Below are 20951 nucleotides of genomic sequence, written 5' to 3' on the forward strand. Positions count from 1 at the left end.
AGCTAGTCTGAACCGAATTATTTACTTAGACTAGACAAGGGGCGGGGCCGAAACAATTAATGAAGTAAGTATTGATCCCTTGAACCTGAATAAGTATTTCTCTATGAACTATATACTACAGTATAGGGTTCTTTATGAAAACAGTGTTCAGAATTTGAATCCGAGACGCGCATATACATATGGCAACCCTGACTCTACAGGCGTCCATATCGGCCGGTCCAAGTCGGCAACCTATTACAATATACATATACACCGTTTTCTTAATATAATATTATATTAAAGATAAAGAACTATTTTGTGTATTTTTTTTTCAAAATTGTAGACCCAGTAGTTTCGGAGATAAAGGGGTGGATGATCATGACAGGCAGACAAACAAACAGACGCACGAGTGATCCTATAAGGGTTCCGTTTTTTTCCTTTTGAGGTACGGAACCCTATAAAACAGGCTTTGGCTGGAAGAAGTTCCCATGAACTTATGCTTTGTTTAGGTTTAAGGTATGACCAAGACGGACTGCATCCCAGCTGTAGTGAACGGTGATTGCGCTGTCGGTATGCAGTCGGCTTGCAGGTCTCAAAGTACAGTACACGTACACACGTACAGTGTACGTATAAAGTACACGTGACATCTGACGGCTCGATTCCGAAAATGAATTAGATCTCTACTAGACCTCAACAAGTTACGATATGGATAATTTAAAGATATTTGTAAGATAGATATGTCAAATTTGACGTTTCCGCGATTCTGGAGGTTAATTGAGTTATTCTATGTAATCAATGTATGGGAAAATGAAACAAATTAATATAGTTTTCAAACCTGTGTGACGTGATACATCTAGGTGTACTGTTTAAAATTCACCACTCTCCCCCCCCCTCCACCTGACGCTCGACCCCCCCACCTTGAAATGTGTCCCCGTTGGTAGTTTTTTGGCATTCTCACGAAAACTATAATAGATATCAAAAAAGTGTCAAGGACAGAATTAATCCTCAATAAATTTAGAACAAAAATGGTCTTATGTGTTTTATTATAAGTTGGACGGTATTCAAGCTATAAGTACTTGTATAACCTTAAAATAACAAAATAACCATACTAGTATGACGAAATGCAGAATATCTTCAAAACGGCTAGACCGATTTTAATAAAATATACCTAAAAAATCACCGCAGTGAAGCCAGCTATCAAACAAAAGAAATTACATCAAAATCGGTTCATCCGTTTCGGCGTTACGAAGTCACAGGTAAACACAGAAATACAAATTTTTTTCAACTGCACCCAATAATTTTGTAAACCGATTAATTTTGATCAATTATTTTAATGGGATCATGTCCCTTGAAGTTTTAGCTTTACGAAAAGTTAAAAAACATGGAAAACGGCCCAGTATTTTTCAAATTATCGGCATTTTCCCGATTTGTGAGTGGTTTCGTGTTATCACGCGCACGAGTTGCCCTTGACCCCTATAAAACGGGGGGTAGGGGAGGGGTTGTTATCAGTCACTTATCAGAAGTTGACCGGTACACATATCCCCATATTTTCCCGTAAAGAAGACCTGTGAAAAATGGAAACCACTGAAGCTGAAATCCGCCAAGTCGTCCAGCTCAGCTCCTGCAAGAGGGGCGTAGCCAACGTTCAGTAGCTGCCACGCTGAATTTAAGTCAATCTACAGTTTGCAGAGTTTACCAGAGGTTCCAACGGACTGGATCCTTTACTTCAAGACCAAGAAGCGGCCGCAAAAAGTGTACATCAGAGAGGGACGACCGCTTCATTGTCACAACATCTCTCCGAGATCGACACCTGACAAGCGTTGCCATCCAGCAGCGTCTGCGTGAGATACGAGGAGTGGCTGCCAGTGAGTGGACAATAAGAAGAAGACTTATGAAAGCGAACTTGACACCCAGGAGGCCTGCAACGGGGCCCAGATTGCTGGCGCGACACCGTACAGCCCGAAGAGAGTTTGCAGAAAATCATATGGACTGGACCATTGAGCAATGGACCCCAGTTCTCTTCTCGGACGTGTGCAGAATATGCTTGAATGGATGTGACCGAAGAGGAAGAGTCTACAGAAGGCCAGAAGAACGGTTCGCCCAATGTTGCTTCTCCGAAAGGGCTTCAGCTTCAGTGGTTTCCATTTTTCACAGGTCTTCTTTACGGGAAAATATGGGGATATGTGTACCGGTCAACTTCTGATAAGTGACTGATAACAACCCCTCCCCTACCCCCCGTTTTATAGGGGTCAAGGGCAACTCGTGCGCGTGATAACACGAAACCACTCACAAATCGGGAAAATGCCGATAATTTGAAAAATACTGGGCCGTTTTCCATGTTTTTTAACTTTTCGTAAAGCTAAAACTTCAAGGGACATGATCCCATTAAAATAATTGATCAAAATTAATCGGTTTACAAAATTATTGGGTGCAGTTGAAAAAAATTTGTATTTCTGTGTTTACCTGTGACTTCGTAACGCCGAAACGGATGAACCGATTTTGATGTAGTTTCTTTTGTTTGATAGCTGGCTTCACTGCGGTGATTTTTTAGGTTATTTTATTAAAATCGGTCTAGCCGTTTTGAAGATATTCTGCATTTCGTCATACTAGTATGGTTATTTTGTTATTTTAAGGTTATACAAGTACTTATAGCTTGAATACCGTCCAACTTATAATAAAACACATAAGACCATTTTTGTTCTAAATTTATTGAGGATTAATTCTGTCCTTGACACTTTTTTGATATCTATTATAGTTTTCGTGAGAATGCCAAAAAACTACCAACGGGGACACATTTCAAGGTGGGGGGGGGGTCGAGCGTCAGGTGGAGGGGGGGGGGGGAGAGTGGTGCATTTTAAACAGTACACCTAGACGTATCACGTCACACAGGTTTGAAAACTATATTAATTTGTTTGTCTGAAAACATATAATGACTGTATTAGGTCCTCTTGAACGATTTCGACAAGTTATGACTTAGATATCCAAGTCACATCTAGTCGATATCTAATGTAAATCTAGTTGATCTTTATATCGTTTCTAGATCTTGTGATTATCTCGTTTCCCGAATACGCGTGCAAGTCAGCCCTTATTAGCCCCTAAATAAGGCGATGGGAAGCCGCAGCACGTTCCCATGACGATCACAATAGTTTTATTACGCAACGGCCTTTAAATGTATTAATACATTTAAAAATTAACAACATGCGCCTAATTAACCTTTGTTTTCAAGGCACTAGGTGACATCGCCAGAGTGTTTAAACACAAATTGATCATTTAACCGCCAAAATGTGTACTAATTTTTGAGTGTAGGTAACTAACTAGCTTATCGGTTAGTTCAGTGCATTTACCAGGTAGGTACTATGTAGGTTTTACGGGTATTTTAACCTAGACTTATTTTCTAAGACACGGCTTTCGAAGATCTATTATTTCTTGTACTTTAAATGAGCATTTCATTCTTAAATAAGAGCGACTTCGTTCATGAGTTACAGCCTGGTGACAGACAGACGGACAGACAGACGGACAGCGGAGTCTTAGTAATAGGGTCCCGATTTTACCCTTTGGGTACGGTTCGGAACCTTAAAAACACACGATACGAGGTATAAATACAACACCTCCATCTTGACTCACTTAAGGGCCCCCCCACATCTGGCGTCTTTCGAGCGTCGGCGTCTGTCGGCGTCGGTCCAGCGCTATGGAAAATGACGTCGCTGCGCAGTTGCGTCGACGCTGCGTCGACGTTGCGTTGACGTCGGCCATAGAATTGTAGACGCCGACGCTCGAAAGACGCCAGATGTGGGGGGGCCCTAACACCTGCTAGTTTACCTAACTCTTATCTGCACCTAGTACTCGTAAGCATGTTCAAGTGTATGGATAAGGTAAAGTTCCTAATGGCGTGAATGTTGAACTAGTTACAAACTCTAAAGCGTCATAAAGTATTAGGTCCTCTGTTGGGATAATTCCCATTAGTTAGGGAGTTTACTATTGGCTAATTAAGCAAAGGGTTTAATTGCCTAATACATACATCGCCGTGTGCCTGCTACACTGCCACATCTCAAAAAACCGTTTTTTCGAGAAATCGCGTCTCAAAGTTGTGAGAGTATAGTTCAGGGTGTTTAATAGGATCTTACTCCTTTAGTTTTAGGTCTATGAATTTAAAATTTAGCTTTTTTTACTCGGAATGATATAACCCTCCTTATGACCACGCCACTTTTTAAAAGAAATGTATATTTTTTAAGACACAAGGCCCGAAAGACAGGTATTTAGAGTTGTGGCCGTATTGCAGAAACGTTTTTTAAAGATTTTGAGATGCGGCCAAATTTAAACACAAAATTATTGGATAAAGGTTACCATGCAAATATAAATAAAAACACCAAAATAGTTAAAATCCCTTTATTTTTACCCGACTACGGCAACGCAAAAGGAGGGTTATGATTTTGACCGGTATGTATGTGGGTATGTATGTATGTATGTTCATTTGTTCCCTCATAACTTCTAAAGTACACATTATAATTTGACAAACGATATGTCATTCGACTTATCTTAATCGTCCGCTGGTTTCTAGGGCTATATGAAGTCACAAAAAAATGAACAAGGCGTGCTCTAGAGGTCATAAAGTCACGAACGAAAAAAATAAAAATAAGTAATGATTACGTGATGTATATCATTTGAAAGAGCTCAGTTAGCACATTTCAAATATATAAATATTGTTAGCTTTTGCGACCGGCTTTGCTTGCACCCGATAAAACATTAATTTATCGGGTAGGTAATTCGAACTACGAATCTACAAGCGCTCTGGATTCTATCCGCGTATTACCCGACTACGGCGATACAAGAAGGTATTTGCAAAATAAATTTGTTTGGCCGCTATAAACATAGTGTTTTTTTTAATGACCTGCAATATTTTATAACGTGAATAGGTATAGAAGTCCAGATCAGCCAAAATGTATGAAACAGCCGTACAAGAGACGTAGGAAGCTCGCTGTACGCGTTCCAAAGCCGGGCGCCTTCGGCGCCCTCATACTAGAGGAGTCGGGCGTAGCCTGACGTACGTGGCGCGCTGCAAGCAGTCCAAAGCCAGGCGACTTCGACTTTCTCATACTAAAAGTGTCGACATACGTGACACGCTGGACGCTTACCAAATCCGGGCAAATGCATGAAACAGCCGTACAAAAGACGTACGGGCACGCTGTACGTGTTCCAAAGCCGGGCGCCTTCGGCGCCCTCATACTCAACGCGTCGGGCGTAGCCCGTCGTCGTACGAGGCGCACTGTATGCGTTCAAAGCCGGGCGCCTTGGGCGCTCTTAATACTAAAAGAGTCGGGCGTAGCCCGACGTACGAAGCTCGCTGTACGCGTTCCAAAGCCGGGCGCCGAAGGCGCCCTCATACTAAAAGAGTCGGGCGTAGCCCGACGTACGAAGCTCGCTCTACGCGTTCCAAAGCCGGGCGCCTTTGGCGCCCTTATACTAAAAGAGTCAGGCGTAGTCCGACGTACAAGACACGGTCTACGCGTTCCAAAGCCGCAGCTCATAGTAATAGAGTCGGGCGTAGCCCGACGTAGGAGGCGCACTGTACACGTTCCAAAGCTGGGCGCCGAAAGCGCCTCCATGCCAAAGGATAGCGCAGCCCGATATATGTGGCGCTCTGCGTGTATTTCTGTACTGGGGATGCCCTCGAAAAAGTAATATAAAGTGACTTCGAATAGTTAGTAACGAAGTCATGACCCCAAAATTAATTAAATAAAAAATAAGTTCAAAAACTAAAACCCGACTACTGCAAATCGCGCTCTAAAAGTATGAAACAAGATAGAATTCTTATCTGAAGTTATCAAACAGGAAATATTATAAATGTTATAGTTTTTTTAATAAAAAAATACAATGTAATATGTGTAATTTTACTACATTATTTATATTTTTACAGAGATTCAGAGGATAGCTGTGGTCGTATGCCACTTTACCTTAAAGTTTATAATCGTGGCATACGACCATGCACGGCGATCCTTTGAATATCTCTGTAAATATATGTAATACATTTTATTACGTTGTATTTTTTTATTAAAAAAATTATAACATTTATAATATTTCCTGTTTGATAACTTCAGATAAGAATTCTATCTTGTTTCATACTTTTTAGAGCGCGATTTGCAGTAGTCGGGTTTTAGTTTTTGAACTTATATCAACTTTGATAGGAACAAGATCACTGTACGCGATAATAATAATATGTGTAACTCAGCTAATTATTATTTTCTAGGACGCAACTCAAAAGCTTCATTTAAAACGTGTGCTATATAGCCACAACTCAAAAGTGGCTGTATTGCAGGGAATTGTCTGACAATTTATGGTCAAATGCATAAGGCCACTTGTGAGAAAAAGGCTCTTAAAGACCTTTTTTGCTATGGCTCTCGAAATAAGATCGTAAATTGAACAATTTTGAATACGAATCTGCAATAATCCAGATAATCAAAAATTTTGAATTGTGGCCGTATAGCAGGCACACGGCGACATAGTTAACCTGTTTTCAATTGACTTCCGAAACGTTTTATTTGCTTCGGTATTATTTTAAATAGTTTTTTGTCCAAAACTTCGTTTTTGTTACAAGCTTTTAACACTGACGGGACTTTTCTTTCAACAGACAACAGATTAATACTCGTCCAGATTTAATCTAACAAACCAATCCGAAAGATTTGCGTAGTTTTATCACAGAGTTTCTATGACCACCTCGCTCGATGCACAAAAAACCGACTTTTCAGCAAAATATAAAGAAAATCCGTGGTTCCCCGCGGCAGCCTGTAGGTGTGATACTCGTACTTTGTAACACGTCAGACACTCTTAAACGTATACTACAAAAATACTATTTTAGGAAGCGGAATGTGTTTGTTTTAAAAATTAGGAAATTAATTAATGCGTGGATGCCATTAAAATGTAATGCTCATTTCAGCGTACGAATATGCAGTTCGCCTACATGTTTTTTGGTAAAATTTTACAAAGATCAACCTGGCACTAAACTAAGCAAGCCTGTAAATACTATGGCCCCTAGGCAACTAAATATGCATATCTAAATAGATATTTACAAACTTATGTACAATCCAGAAACACACAGATAAATGCCCCCCTATCGAGATTGGAACTTGTGACCTCTTACGGCGCGATTCGGGAAATGCATTTGAGATTCACTAGATATGAAATATGCCGTTTGCCGTGGAACGTCACATGTCTTTACTATTTAATATCTAATTCATTTCTCGAATCGCGCCGTTACTTTGTATGCAAAATAACTCGACGTCACGACATTTCGTTTTGTCCCTTTCTTCTTCCATGTCCTGGCTTTACGCCTCCTCTTAAGTAATCTGCGGTACAGGGATTAAGATTAAAATCAGTGTTTATAAAGCGCGCGCTAGGGTACCTACTTAGCCCGACTTTAAGTGCAGTTGGAAGTACTTTACTTTAAAACTTCAGTATAGAGTCTCTTATGAGCTGTGAAGTCGCCGCGCTTCAGATAACCAGGAGCCCGTTTCAGATATAACTATTTGTGATGGGTTCGAACTGGTTTTGATACGACCCTAATAAAAAAAACGAAAAAATTTGATTATCTTAAAATTTATTTAATTTAATGCACCACACTGGACCATGTCTGTTTTATCATATCAGCTGCCTTCTCGCCGATCATAATCGCTGGTGCGTTGGAGTGCGCTGCCGTTGGCCGCGGGATCACTCCCGAGTCTGCCACCCTCAGCCCGTCAATCCCGTACACTCGCAACTCGGGGTCCACCACCGCATTGGGGTCATTCGGTGGCCCCATCCGACACGTCGCTATCTGATGGTGAAGACTTATGAGCAGCGTCCTGATAGCACAATCCCAATAAGCATCCGATCCTGCTACCTCATTCTTACACTGAGAATAATAAGCCAGATGCAACTGTCCACCATACTTCCTAAAAGGCTCTGATTGCCCTATTTGGATCACCGTCTTAACAGCTTCCCTCAAAGTCGCTAAATCCCTAGGATCGCTTAAGTAATTACCGTGCATTTTTGGATGAGAAAAGGGATTAGTATCACGAAGCTCTAAATAGCCTTTGGATTTTGGCTGCAAAAGCATTGGAACAGCAGACCAAGTGTCGCGCCCATTTAAGGGAGCAAAAACTTCATTGTATGTTTTGTCTTTAATTTTCCATGCTCTTCTAAAGAATAGGCCATCATCTAGAGCTAGTGAGCCTGCCATGGAAATTAGTTCAATATCAGGCACTTGCTCAGGATCATCCGACTGTGATGTTTTAATATATCCGATACCTTCAATCGAACCGATACTGGAAAGTGGCCCTTCGCCATATGTAAACCACTGTAATAGATTTTTTACTTGTAAAACTTTTCCAATCGTCAAACTTGCGTTGTTCCTGCTTAGTGGAAATACAACTCCTGGGAACGCTACGTGATCATACAACGTCCTTCCTACGGGCAAGTCTTTAATGACTGGTATTCCAAGGGACTCTAAATGCTCTTTAGGACCGACTCCTGACAGCATGAGAAGTTGAGGTGAGGCGATGGGGCCGGCTGATAGAATCACCTCTCTACGACACCTTACTGTGTATTTTCTTCCATTCCTGACGTATTCAACGCCGTACGCTCTCTTGGTGTTAGGTTCAATGAGAATCTTAGTGACGGTCGCTGTGGGAAGGATGTGCAGGTTCCTCCTACGTTTGTGATCATGAAGATAGGCTTTAGCGGCGCTGACACGGTGTCCGTAGTGTGTAGTGGCTTGCACGTATCCGAAGCCAAAGCCATCTGGTGCATTATAGTCGACAGTTGGATAGCCCATTTGCCTTCCAGCTTCCAAAAACGCCTCGACTAGCCCAGTTCTGTAAACAGAATAAAATGGTCACTTGGTATGCATTACTTGATTTACCAAAGTGAAAACTGCGTGTCTCTTTCTGCGTGTTCAATTTCCAAATTACAACGATAACAGACATTTTGAACTACATAATAATATGAATTCTAAATTGAAATTCACCTGAAAGACATATTCTCGACGTTAAGCGGGCCCTCTTCACCGTGGTATGGAGGGTGTTTAGGCAGCCTCCTCAGATCTGCTTTCTCAGCCTTCATATAATAATGCAAGACGTCATTATATGACCTGAAATTAAGTAAACATTTTTGTTTTATTTGCAGGTAAAATATTTACATTAAATTTTGATTCGAAAATAATTGGCTTATGGGGGCAGCATTATTAATATATATTATATAAGATATGTTAAGCTATTGCTTTAATAAGGGTAAATTTTACATCTACAGGTACGGCTGCCGTACACTTTTCGTAGGAAAGGTTGATAGGAACAGCCAACTACTGCTACTATCCTTGTTAGTATCCTCATCAGTTTTCCGTTCAACGTATCGGGACACAATAATACAATCGACATTTTCTAGTTGGGTTTAAGTATAAAATATAAATTAAAAAGGCGCTGTGAACCGTTCCTTTCATCCTTTCTTACAAAAAGTGTCCCACGGTCGGATATTTATGTAAGAAACCCTTTGTTCATAGGCGCGTTTCTTTGTCGAGGTTTCTTTAATAATTGACGCTCGAATCTGATAATTACACTGACATGTAATAGCAATGAATTACTTAAATTATTTATACATTACAATTATTTTCACATTTTTGATATAAATCATTTCCTGGTCTGACACAGAATTGATTAACATAGGACATGTATCAGGGCAATTTGCATGCATTAGCTTACTATTACCCTGTGGAATGCGTACAATTACCTACCTGTGTGATCTGACAAGACATGTAATAAATAGGTAGTAGTACCATCGCCGACACTGTTAACTGTACATCTTGTAATAATAAGGTCCACCGATGTAAAGTTGGAAGTGTTGCTGTTAATACTAGGTCTATGCAAGATTTGCAGGCATTGACAGAGTATATAAGCCATTTTATTTCAATGGTATAATGTTATTTCTAATGAGAATCACGAGCTCTTTCCCACTGAAAATTTCCATGTTTTTTTTTATTATTCCATCTTGTTACCGTTTCAGCCGTATTCTATTCCTATCAATTGGCTCCCGCAAAAGTAGACCATGAAGTTTAAAGGTTACTCTAAGTTAAGTTTTCATTTCAACCATTTGGTAAAACCACTTTGACTGCCTAACCGAATAACTTACTTGAACTCTACATCGATATCTACACCTCTATTGTCCTTACAACGATATAACTCATATAACCATAGCCCGGTTTTTATGGGGGGAAAACGTACTAGTTCTAGTGAATAATTAAATATCGACTCAAGTTAAACGTCTAAATAAGTTGCACCCGTCAATCCGGGGCACAGGCACATTATACAGGGTGATTCATGAGACGTGAGCAGGACTAATCCTGCACACTCAGTAACGGATAATTGATCGATCGCCGTCGTATTTAGGTGAAACAACCGCACTTTTTCCTATTTTTTAACTTTTTGGCGAGGGCAAATTTAATTCTCTACTATCATGGTCACCCTACAAGACCTAATTAATAAACATAAAACCTCTTTAACCGTAATGACAGCATTATGATTACGAAGAAAATACACTGTCAAACTTGAGTGAGATACGATTTTTCAAAAGTAACCAGACCGTGATGACATTCAATTTGACACAGAATATCGGTAGTTTAGTATTCTAATTGTAGGGTGACCATGCATGTCGTAAATAAATTAATAACTTTTTTTTTCAACACGACTAGAAAATTAACGTTAACCTCACTAATACTGATACGAAACAGTTGCTTATAATTTACGAAATGCGCAGTGTTAGTCCTGCTCACGTCTCCTGAATCACCCTGCATAACATAATTCACTCACCAGCCATAGTTCCCATCCGCAGCGATCCTGTCCCAGTCCTGCGGCCGACCGCGGGTGTATATCATGAAGTTGATGAGACTAGTGCCCCCCACAGCCTTGCCGCGGGGCCAGTAGCAGCGGTTGTTCTCGCTCGCTGAAGTTCAAATAAACACTCTTTAAGAGGAGGCTAACGCAAAAGTGTATAAGTACCTACATAGTTTAACATTTCACAATTTTTGTACGTTATAATCTAGGGCAATTAAATGTATATGCTAGGGCAGGTTAGCCTTAAAAAGATTAAACCTTTAAAAGATTAAAGTTGACTCTATAAAATAATAACAAAACCTGATTAATTTCCATTTATTTTCAGTTGTAAATACTCGTATATAGTTACCCGGCGTTCCATAGCAGTATAATTTTAGTATAAAAAGCTCCCTCCTGGGATTGAGCAAACTCTGATTACACGCATTTAGGATCAAATGACGGCATTATTAAAACGATTTCCAGCTTGCTGCGAATTAATTCATTAAAATTTCTTTTTGGATCTAATTTAATTGGTCTAGACTAGAACTGCGACATACAAGTAAAATAGTCTCATTTAAGAAAGTTTTCGAATTAATTTTGGACCATAACTTCGGTCGGTTCGGTTTGGACTCGCTTAACTTCAAACTCGATTAAATCCACAAATCCACCTGTCAGACTAAAATGCTATTTTGGTATTAAGAAAAGGTACTAATAGGATAGATATTTGCTGAGAGGGTCGGATGGATTTACCAGGCCGAGTTTGAAGTTAAGCGACACAGGTACAAGAGCTTTTAGACTAGGTATAGTTAGATGGTTTTACGGTACACCTACCTTCCTGCATTTTTCTGAAATGTAAAAAGTATAATATATTAATTACCTGTGCAGATCCCCGGCTGAGGCTCAGCCTGGTACGGCCACGCATACTCAGAGATTGGCCACTGCCCCGCCATCATGGGCACCTCAGTCAGGAGACGCTCCGGCTTCCCAGCCTCCAGCACCAGTACCATGGGTCGTGGCTTCTCCTTGTCTTCGGACAGGCGGGACGCCAGCGCCGACCCTGCTGAACCTGCGCCGACGATGATGTAGTCGTATTCGTCCAGCGGTTGGCTGTAACCTGGAATAGTTAAATTTATAAAGTAAGGAAGTAGGTAAGCACAAAGAATTTCGTACATTGAACCGGCTCTTCCTATCACTATCGCACGCGCATTTTACAATGCTATTTCACCCATTATGTGCGGTCAATGACACTGCGAACGGGACAGCATCTTTAGGCCGTTTTTCGCCACAGCAACAAATCAAATAAACAAGTCATAAGGAATTGAGTATCCAATTTAATATTTACTTAGAGCGATTTTACACAATTAGTCCAATTAGAAATTATTCAATCAATCATCAATTGATATCTATGTAAATCGCGTATGACTCAATAACGGCTTTTACTAGTTCAGCCAAACTCTGTTATAAAAGTTGTGTTGTAGTGGATTTGAGTGGACTTTCCTAATGCATTATTTCAGGTGCATTATCTATTAAATAATATTTTTGTCTTGTTACCTATATATTACATGCATAAGAAATATATTGTTATTGATATTCTCTGAAGTACTTAATCTCTGAAGAATTTCTCTAAATACTGAAACATTATTGAAAAAAAAAAACATTTTGGATTTTTATTCGGCTTTAACAACAAACACCACACAACAGCTATTAATAAAACAAACTTGAATCTTGAAGGGACCCGGGTATGTCCTTAAACTACGTCCAGGACCCGGATATGTCCTGAAACTACGTCCAAGACCACCGGTGGACGGGCAGCAGCGTCCCTCAAATTCGGTGTACTCGACTGCGATCGCCAACCCGCCTGCCAAGCGTGGCGATTATGGCATTCACCCCCCATCATGCAGAGCACAATCAAACCACGGCCCCGAGGTTCCGGCGACCCCCGGTGCTCTGGCTATGGTAGCGGTCAGGGCATTAGCGGGGTCAGGGGTGCTAAGAATCTCCGGCAAAGATCCGGCTACCCACCCCGACGAAGACTGGCCCTGGTAACACACAACATACGCACTATGAGGACTGACGAAAAGATCTGCGAGCTGGAAGAGGAACTGAGCAGGTTACACTGGGATATTGTAGGGTTATGCGAAGTCCGTAGAGAGGGGGAGGACACGACAACCCTGAAGTCTGGTAACTTGCTCTACCACCGGGAGGGCGACCAACAGTCCCAAGGTGGTGTCGGGTTTCTCGTTCACAAGTCCCTCATAAACAACATAATAACCATCGACAGTGTGTCGAGCAGGGTCGTATACCTAATACTCAGAATATCCAAAAGATATTCGCTGAAGGTCATTCAGGTATACGCACCGACCTCGTCACACTCCGATGATGAAGTAGAGGCTATGTATGAGGACGTAAGTAGGGCCATACATACTTCTAAAACCTACTTTACTGTTGTTATGGGGGACTTCAACGCAAAGTTGGGCAAGAGAAGCGGTGATGAGTTGAGAGTGGGGCAATTTGGGTATGGGCAACGGAACCCTAGGGGTCAGAGGCTGGCCGACTTTCTGGAGAGAGAGGAACTCTTCGTGATGAACTCTTTCTTCCAGAAGCCGCCTCACAGGAAATGGACCTGGATGAGTCCTGACGGTTCCACGAGAAACGAGATAGACTTCATCATGACCGACAAGAAACGGATATTCAGCGATGTCTCTGTGATCAACAGGGTAAAGACCGGTAGTGATCACCGAATCGTAAGAGGCTCACTGAATATCAATATTAAACTTGAAAGATCCAGCCTGATGAAGTCTACGCTCCGACCTACTCGAGCCCATGTTCAAAACCCCGAAAGCTTTCAACTCGAGCTCTCTAACCGCTTTGCTTGCCTAGAGAACTTGGCTTCAGTGGACGAAATCAACGACGGGCTAGTGGAAACTGTCCACACAGTAGGGTCTAAGTTTTTTAGACCCCGCCGTAAAGATAGACCTCAGAAATTGACCGAGCAAACCTTAAACCTCATGGCTGAACGACGCTCGCTAAAGTTGCAGTTTCCCGATGACGCGAAGTCATATAGGCAACTCAATAGACGTATATCTAAGTCCTTGCGACATGATCTGCGTCTCTTTAATACTAACCGTATTAAAGAGACTATTGAGCGAAACCAAGGCTCCAAAGTGTTCGCAAAGGACAAGTCTATTGGGCAAAGCCAGCTGACGAAGCTGAAACGGGAAGATGGCAGCATAGCGTCGAGCAAAGCGGAGGTTTTAGGCGAGATCGAGAGGTTCTATGGACAGTTATACACTTCGATCGCAAAGCCCGTCGACAGCTTGGTAGGAGATCCAAGAGCCAAGCTGTCCCGACATTATACCGAAGATATCCCGGACATCAGTCTGTACGAGATTAGGATGGCCCTGAAGCAGCTTAAGAACAACAAGGCGCCGGGCAAAGACGGAATCACTTCAGAGCTTCTGAGAGCGGGTGGAACACCGGTACTTAAAGTCCTCCAGAAGCTCTTTAATTCCGTCTTGTGCGAGGGCAAAACGCCTGAAACATGGAATAGAGGCGAGGTGGTGCTGTTTTTCAAAAAAGGTGATAACAGCCTATTGAAGAACTACAGACCCATCACGCTTCTGAGCCATGTCTATAAGCTGTTTTCAAGGGTCATCACGAACCGTCTCGAACACAGACTTGATGACTTCCAGCCTCCCGAACAAGCCGGGTTTCGAAAAGGCTATAGTACCATAGACCACATCCATACGCTGCGGCAAGTTATACAGAAGACCGAAGAGTATAACTTACCATTATGCTTAGCGTTTGTGGACTATGAGAAAGCCTTCGATTCGGTGGAAACATGGGCGGTGCTTGAGTCTCTTCAGCGATGCCATATTGACTATCGGTACATCGAAGTGTTGAAGTATTTGTATAGTAACGCCACCATGTCGGTCCGAGTACAGGAGCAGAGCACGAAGGCGATTCCATTGCAAAGAGGCGTAAGGCAGGGAGACGTTATCTCTCCGAAACTGTTTACTGCCGTAATGGAAGACACCTTCAAGCTCCTGGAATGGCAAGGACTTGGCATCAACATCAACGGCGAATACATCACTCACCTTCGGTTTGCCGACGATATCGTAGTCATGGCAAAGTCGATGGAGGAACTCAGCATGATGCTCGATGACCTCAACCGAGTTTCACAACGGGTGGGCTTGAAAATGAACATGGACAAGACGAAACTTATGTCAAATGCCAATGTTGTGCCCATCCCAGTCTCTGTTGGGAACTCGGTACTCGAAGTTGTTGACTCGTACATCTACCTAGGACAAGTAGTCCAATTAGGTAGGTCCAACTTCGAGAAGGAGGTCAACCGCCGAATCCAACTCGGTTGGGCAGCGTTCGGGAAACTACGTAATGTCTTTTCGTCCGACATACCTCAGTGCCTCAAGACGAAAGTCTTTAATCAATGTGTGTTACCAGCGATGACTTACGGCTCCGAAACGTGGTCTTTCACTATCGGCCTCATCTCAAAATTCAAAGTCGCTCAACGAGCTATGGAGAGGGCTATGCTCGGAGTTTCTCTGCGTGATCGAATCAGAAATGAGGAGATCCGTAGACGAACTAAAGTCACCGACATAGCTCACCGGATTAGCAAGCTGAAGTGGCAATGGGCAGGCCACATTGCGCGCAGAGAAGATGGCCGATGGGGTCGAAAAGTGCTCGAGTGGAGACCACGGACTAGCAAACGCAGCGTAGGACGTCCACCCACAAGATGGACGGACGACCTTGTTAAAGCCGCCGGAAGACGCTGGATGCGGGTGGCTTCCAACCGGTACGAATGGAGGTCCAAGGGGGAGGCCTATGTTCAGCAGTGGACGTCTTATGGCTGAGATGATGATGATGATGATGAATCTTGAAGGAAGGTACGAGTAGATAAGTGAAAGTTTTAGCTTTTATTACAATTACAGGCGTCATAATTATATCTTATGTTGTTCGGTGAAAACAAAAAATTTTTTGTATTTTTTTTCTTAATGCATAATATTTAGAACTGTGAAGCGGCAAAGAGGCTCGAATTATAGATTTACAAAAATCTGGTCAGTTAAAGGGTTATAAGGTTTTTATAGCCCAAGATATCAGACAAAAAGGTCAACATTACTGACTTAACTTACCTTTGCGTAGAGGATACTTGTCCCGAAACAAGTCAAGCGGGTCGACTCCCGGCGTGGCAATGATCATAATAGTCTGCGTCATCATTATTAATCACGAACGGTGCCTTAGCGATCAGCGGCGCCCACAGTAACTTCCCAGATCTAGCACTGCCGTTGGTTAGTGACTGGACCTACCTTTGTCGTCGTCGACGTAGTGTCGGGTCGACTCCCGGCGTGGCAGGGATCCCGATAGTCTGCGTCATTAAATCCATCACGGACGGTGCCTTAGCGGTCGGCGGCGCCCACAGAAACTTCCCAGATCTAGCACTGCCGTTGGTTAGTGACTGGACCTACCTTTGGGTAGAGGATACTCGTCCCGAAACAAGTCAAGCGGGTCGACTCCCGGCGTGGCAGGGATCCCGATAGTCTGCGTCATTATATCCATCACGGACGGTGCCTTAGCGGTCGGCGGCGCCCACAGAAACTTCCCAGATCTAGCACTGCCGTTGGTTAGTGACTGGACCTACCTTTGGGTAGAGGATACTCGTCCCGAAACAAGTCAAGCGGGTCGACTCCCGGCGTGGCAGGGATCCCGATAGTCTGCGTCATTATATCCATCACGGACGGTGCCTTAGCGGTCGGCGGCGCCCACAGGAACCTCCCAGATCTAGCACTGCCGTTGGTTAGTGACTGGACCTACCTTTGGGTAGAGGATACTCGTCCCGAAACAAGTCAAGCGGGTCGACTCCCGGCGTGGCAGGGATCCCGATAGTCTGCGTCATTATATCCATCACGGACGGTGCCTTAGCGGTCGGCGGCGCCCACAGGAACCTCCCAGATCTAGCACTGCCGTTGGTTAGTGACTGGACCTACCTTTGGGTAGAGGATACTCGTCCCGAAACAAGTCAAGCGGGTCGACTCCCGGCGTGGCAGGGATCCCGATAGTCTGCGTCATCATATCCATCACGGACGGTGCCTTAGCGGTCGGCGGCGCCCACAGAAACTTCCCAGATCTAGCACTGTCGTTGGTTACTGACTGGACCTACCTTTGGGTAGAGGATACTCGTCGCGGAACAAGTCAAGCGGGTCGACTCCCGGCGTGGCAGGGATCCCGATAGTCTGCGTCATCATATCCATCACGGACGGTGTCTTAGCGGTCGGCGGTGCCCACAGGAACTTCCCAGATCTAGCACTGGCGATGGCTGCTTGGGGTTGCGGGTACTTTTGAACGTCCGCCACTACATTGTCGTCGAAAAACTGTGCGTTGGTGCTTATTAAGGCTATGAACAGAACTAGGGCATTCTTTTTGAGATCCTTCATTTTTGCTGAAAAGGAAATAATTATGGCATAGTGAAAATAGGGAATATAACTAACATTTATATTTTAGTAACAACAAAATTAAAAATGAATTCGTATTGATAAGCAGATTGAGTGTCGAGACGTTTACTGAGTGAGACTGGTAAATTAGTACGTATAATAACAAAAAAATTGCTCGCATTTCTGGTATATTTTTGTTACTCTTAAATATTTATGGCGTTATTCATAAACAAATTACAAGTCTTAATTAAAAAAAAAGTCTTAATAGACTATGCATCTTTTGTCTTAATCTGTCATTTTGACATATATTAGGTATTTGTAAGAAAAGAGATAAGACATAGGTAAATTAACTAAACTTGTTCAAGCAGATGTTGTCAGTAGAAAATGGCGGCTAATTTGAAAAATGTAGGCGCGAAGGGATATCGTCTCATAGAAAATTTGAATTTCGTACCTTTTTCTATTGACAAGATTTGCTTGACCGTCTATAATTGAGGCTTGTAAAGTTGTATGAATAATGGGGTTATAGCATAAATCCAATTTTTATTTTTGTAATAATTAAGTCAAAATAAACATTATTTATTTATGTGAAAGAATATTATTACTTAAGTATATTACTTACCCGAAGAAAAGACGATCAAAAATATTTTTACTCGCACTTTTTCTCCTCAGTTTTTAATAAAGTCTTACTTTAAATAATAAATAATGCAAAATAAATACTAATTTAATTATTAATGACTTGTGCGCACGTTGGAAGCGGCGCGTCCGTCGTCTGCGCAAGTCACGCTGCGCTTGCGACTCCTGCGCTGCGCCTTGACCGCGCACTTGAATGTACCGCTACCCCGGGTGTGTCGGACCCAAGGACTCGGCCTAGCATGAACTTTAAAAAAACGAAACATGGAAAGGTACCTAGTCCTATTAGAAATTTCCAAGCATGGCAATTTTTAAGGTTCCATATTTTAGAAGCTTTTATTTAATTTTACCTATCCCGCTGTGTGTGTCGGTCTGATATCAAATCTTGCAATTTAAATTTGACCCACCTCCCGGTTTCCCATGAAGCTGAAAATTTGCACACATAAAATGTCATTCGGGTGTGCAATATAATGGTACCGTCAAGCTGAACTTGATGATGGTGACATTAGGTGGCCATAGGAACATAATTACAACATGAAAAAAAATGTGACACCAAAATTAAAATATCAAAGAAATTTATTAACAAAGTAACTTCACACCACTTGATTCCGATGTCAAATGCGAAACATTTGAAGCATTCGTCTCATTTAACTAGTCTATAAGATTCTATTTATTGACCTTTCAAAGAAAAGGATCACTTGGCAGTTCGGATTAGGACGGATTATGGAGGCACTATTCAAAGTTAAGACCTGTCACAACAAGAAGGTATTATTTAGCATGCAAATATAAAGCTTTCTGAGGAAAATACATAACTGATGAGTGTCTGAATTGTCTCATGCCCGTGTGATGATTGTATTGTAATTACGCATTCTTCACACATATCAGTGGTCGATGACATTAGCTTTGATGATCATGATCAATGGCCAGCTGTGTTGCATAATCGAACGTCTTCCATATTAAATATGTTTACGTTTTTCTTGACTTTATCACATATATGATTGGGTACTTTCCTCTACCACAAAATTCATATTCAACTGTGTACGAAATAAAGCACCAGATAATTATTAGAAAAACAAAGATAGCAGTTATTTTTAACCACAATTTCTATTTAATAAATCGGAATGAAATATAATACGTCGGTGAGTTGACCGTGACGTCATATCATATAGATTCCATATTAGCAAATCGTTTTGACAGTTCTAAAAAAGAAGCTGATTTGACTTGAAAGAATAGCCAATTAATAAAAAACTATTTTAGCGTAAAACGCGGATCAACATGTAAGTACTGATGATACTTTTATATCATGTTGGACCGATAAAACCTCGATAAAACCTTCCATCTTCTTACAAGAAAAGATCGTAGGTACAGAAGATTCGTCTGCTCGTTTCACTCCTTTTAATATGACAAAAATGACAGAAAGACACTCTTAACGTGTCATTATTTTTGTATAAGATTACGATTAGTAGTTTGCAATAACTTTTTATTTTGTAGGTATATAATCTCTATTTCCAATGACCAGATCATGCTAGTAAGTATAGCTATAAATCGGTCTTAAGTGTATTACCATATTGCAATACGTACCAGCGCAGGTTCAGGGAACCTTCAAGAATGCCAACTTACAGGATTTTTAAATTTTAACATAAACAGAGTCGCCAAAAATACACGATATATTTAATTAAGCCAATTAAACTGATGGTACTACGAGTAAAAAATATTACATATATGAACAGAGGTGAAGTTTATAAATTTTTGTTTACCTAGTAATTTTCTGGGATAAATAATTAAATTTTCTTTACCTACCTGCTTTTTGTAAAAAAAGACGTTTTAGTTAAAAACAATTAAGGCATGGGTTACATGCAATTCATTAAGTTTGACTAGAGGAGTTGAAACATGTTAATTTTACTTATATTTCATTATAAGGAATACCTAATTATCTTGTACACTAAACGTTTTACACATATAGGCAAAAGCCTTTGTAATAAGGCAAAAATTGTGAACATATCTTTGACGTCGACTGTACGTTACAATTTTTTTAAATCTGTTTTACTAGTCTACGTTTAAAGTTATTCGGGCTCGCCCTTTAGATGACAATTGTTTTTTAAATATATTTCGTCCATTCTTATAAGTTATAACATAACATTGCAACTAGCATTGTTCTCGTGAACCTACTACATTATACACTCAGTATATACTTTAAGCCCGTATACTGAAATGAAAGACTAGTTAAAAATAGACAAAATCAAGGTGTGTACCTAATACTTAATTATCTTAATTTCGATCGTTGGCATCCGGAAACCGGAATGACATTTTATTTGTTTTTCAACAAATAAAGGCTAAAATTTCACTAATAAACACATCTAGTTTTCTAACTTTCGTAGCAGCATAAATTACCTATTATAATCCTTCAAATTTTTCCATCTTGTATCTATAAATAAGAAAACCATTGAAATTTTTATAGCCGTATAGTAAACTTTTACCTGTATTGGGCTTAGTGGGTATCGAGGTCTAAATTTGCCAAAACCGGTTGGACAACTTGTATGCATAACAAAACTCGGGTCAGTAAACTCATCATATCTATTGTGTCTACAAACTCTTTACTATTGTACGAGTGTGTGCGTATTTGTTTTTTTGCGCTTAATCTGTCGCCGAAACCGGTACTTAGTATAAAATGTAGGTCAAACTTGCGCAGTTAGGGGATTTCTTAGATATTTATTTAGAAACTAGGTAAGTTGTCTTATAAAGTAAGTAAGTTAAGTAAGGAAGGAGAGGTACGAGTAACTCCACATACCTACTTAGTAGTTTCTTACCAAAACGCGAGTAGAGTAGCGCGAGCAGTTCCGCTACTCGGTTCGAAGATCCCCCCTGTGGACTGTGCGATCAGTATGCACATGTAATAGCTCGCTTACAGACCTCAGAAAACTGTGGGGACGTATGCATCACAGTCAGCCCTTATTGGCCCCTACAAGAAGGCGATGGGAAGCCGCGGCACGCTCTCATGACGATCACAATAGTTTTATTTTATTACTTATTACGCAGCGGTCTTTAAATGTAATTAATAAACTTC

General features: G+C 41.3%; 1 protein-coding gene across 2 annotated transcripts; it reads right to left on the reverse strand.

Moving 5' to 3' along the window:
* Positions 1 to 7559: 7559 nt before the first annotated feature.
* LOC134679925 (glucose dehydrogenase [FAD, quinone]-like) lies at positions 7560 to 17169 on the reverse strand. 2 transcript variants are annotated; one of them, XM_063538885.1, is made up of 5 exons: positions 16987 to 17169; positions 11689 to 11925; positions 10809 to 10941; positions 8978 to 9100; positions 7560 to 8825 (listed from the first exon to the last, which is right to left on the reverse strand). In XM_063538885.1, exons 1-5 carry the CDS (start codon positions 17075 to 17077, stop codon positions 7580 to 7582), a joined length of 1830 nt encoding a protein of 609 aa, XP_063394955.1. In that variant the 5' UTR covers positions 17078 to 17169; the 3' UTR covers positions 7560 to 7579. The 2 variants fall into 2 exon arrangements, with proteins under 2 accessions (XP_063394955.1, XP_063394946.1); XM_063538876.1 differs by lacking the exon at positions 16987 to 17169 and adding an exon at positions 16295 to 16420.
* Between the last annotated feature and the right edge of the window lie 3782 nt (positions 17170 to 20951).

The sequence above is a fragment of the Cydia fagiglandana genome, chromosome 1 (assembly GCF_963556715.1).
Source record: "Cydia fagiglandana chromosome 1, ilCydFagi1.1, whole genome shotgun sequence".
Classification (NCBI taxonomy): domain Eukaryota; kingdom Metazoa; phylum Arthropoda; class Insecta; order Lepidoptera; family Tortricidae; genus Cydia; species Cydia fagiglandana.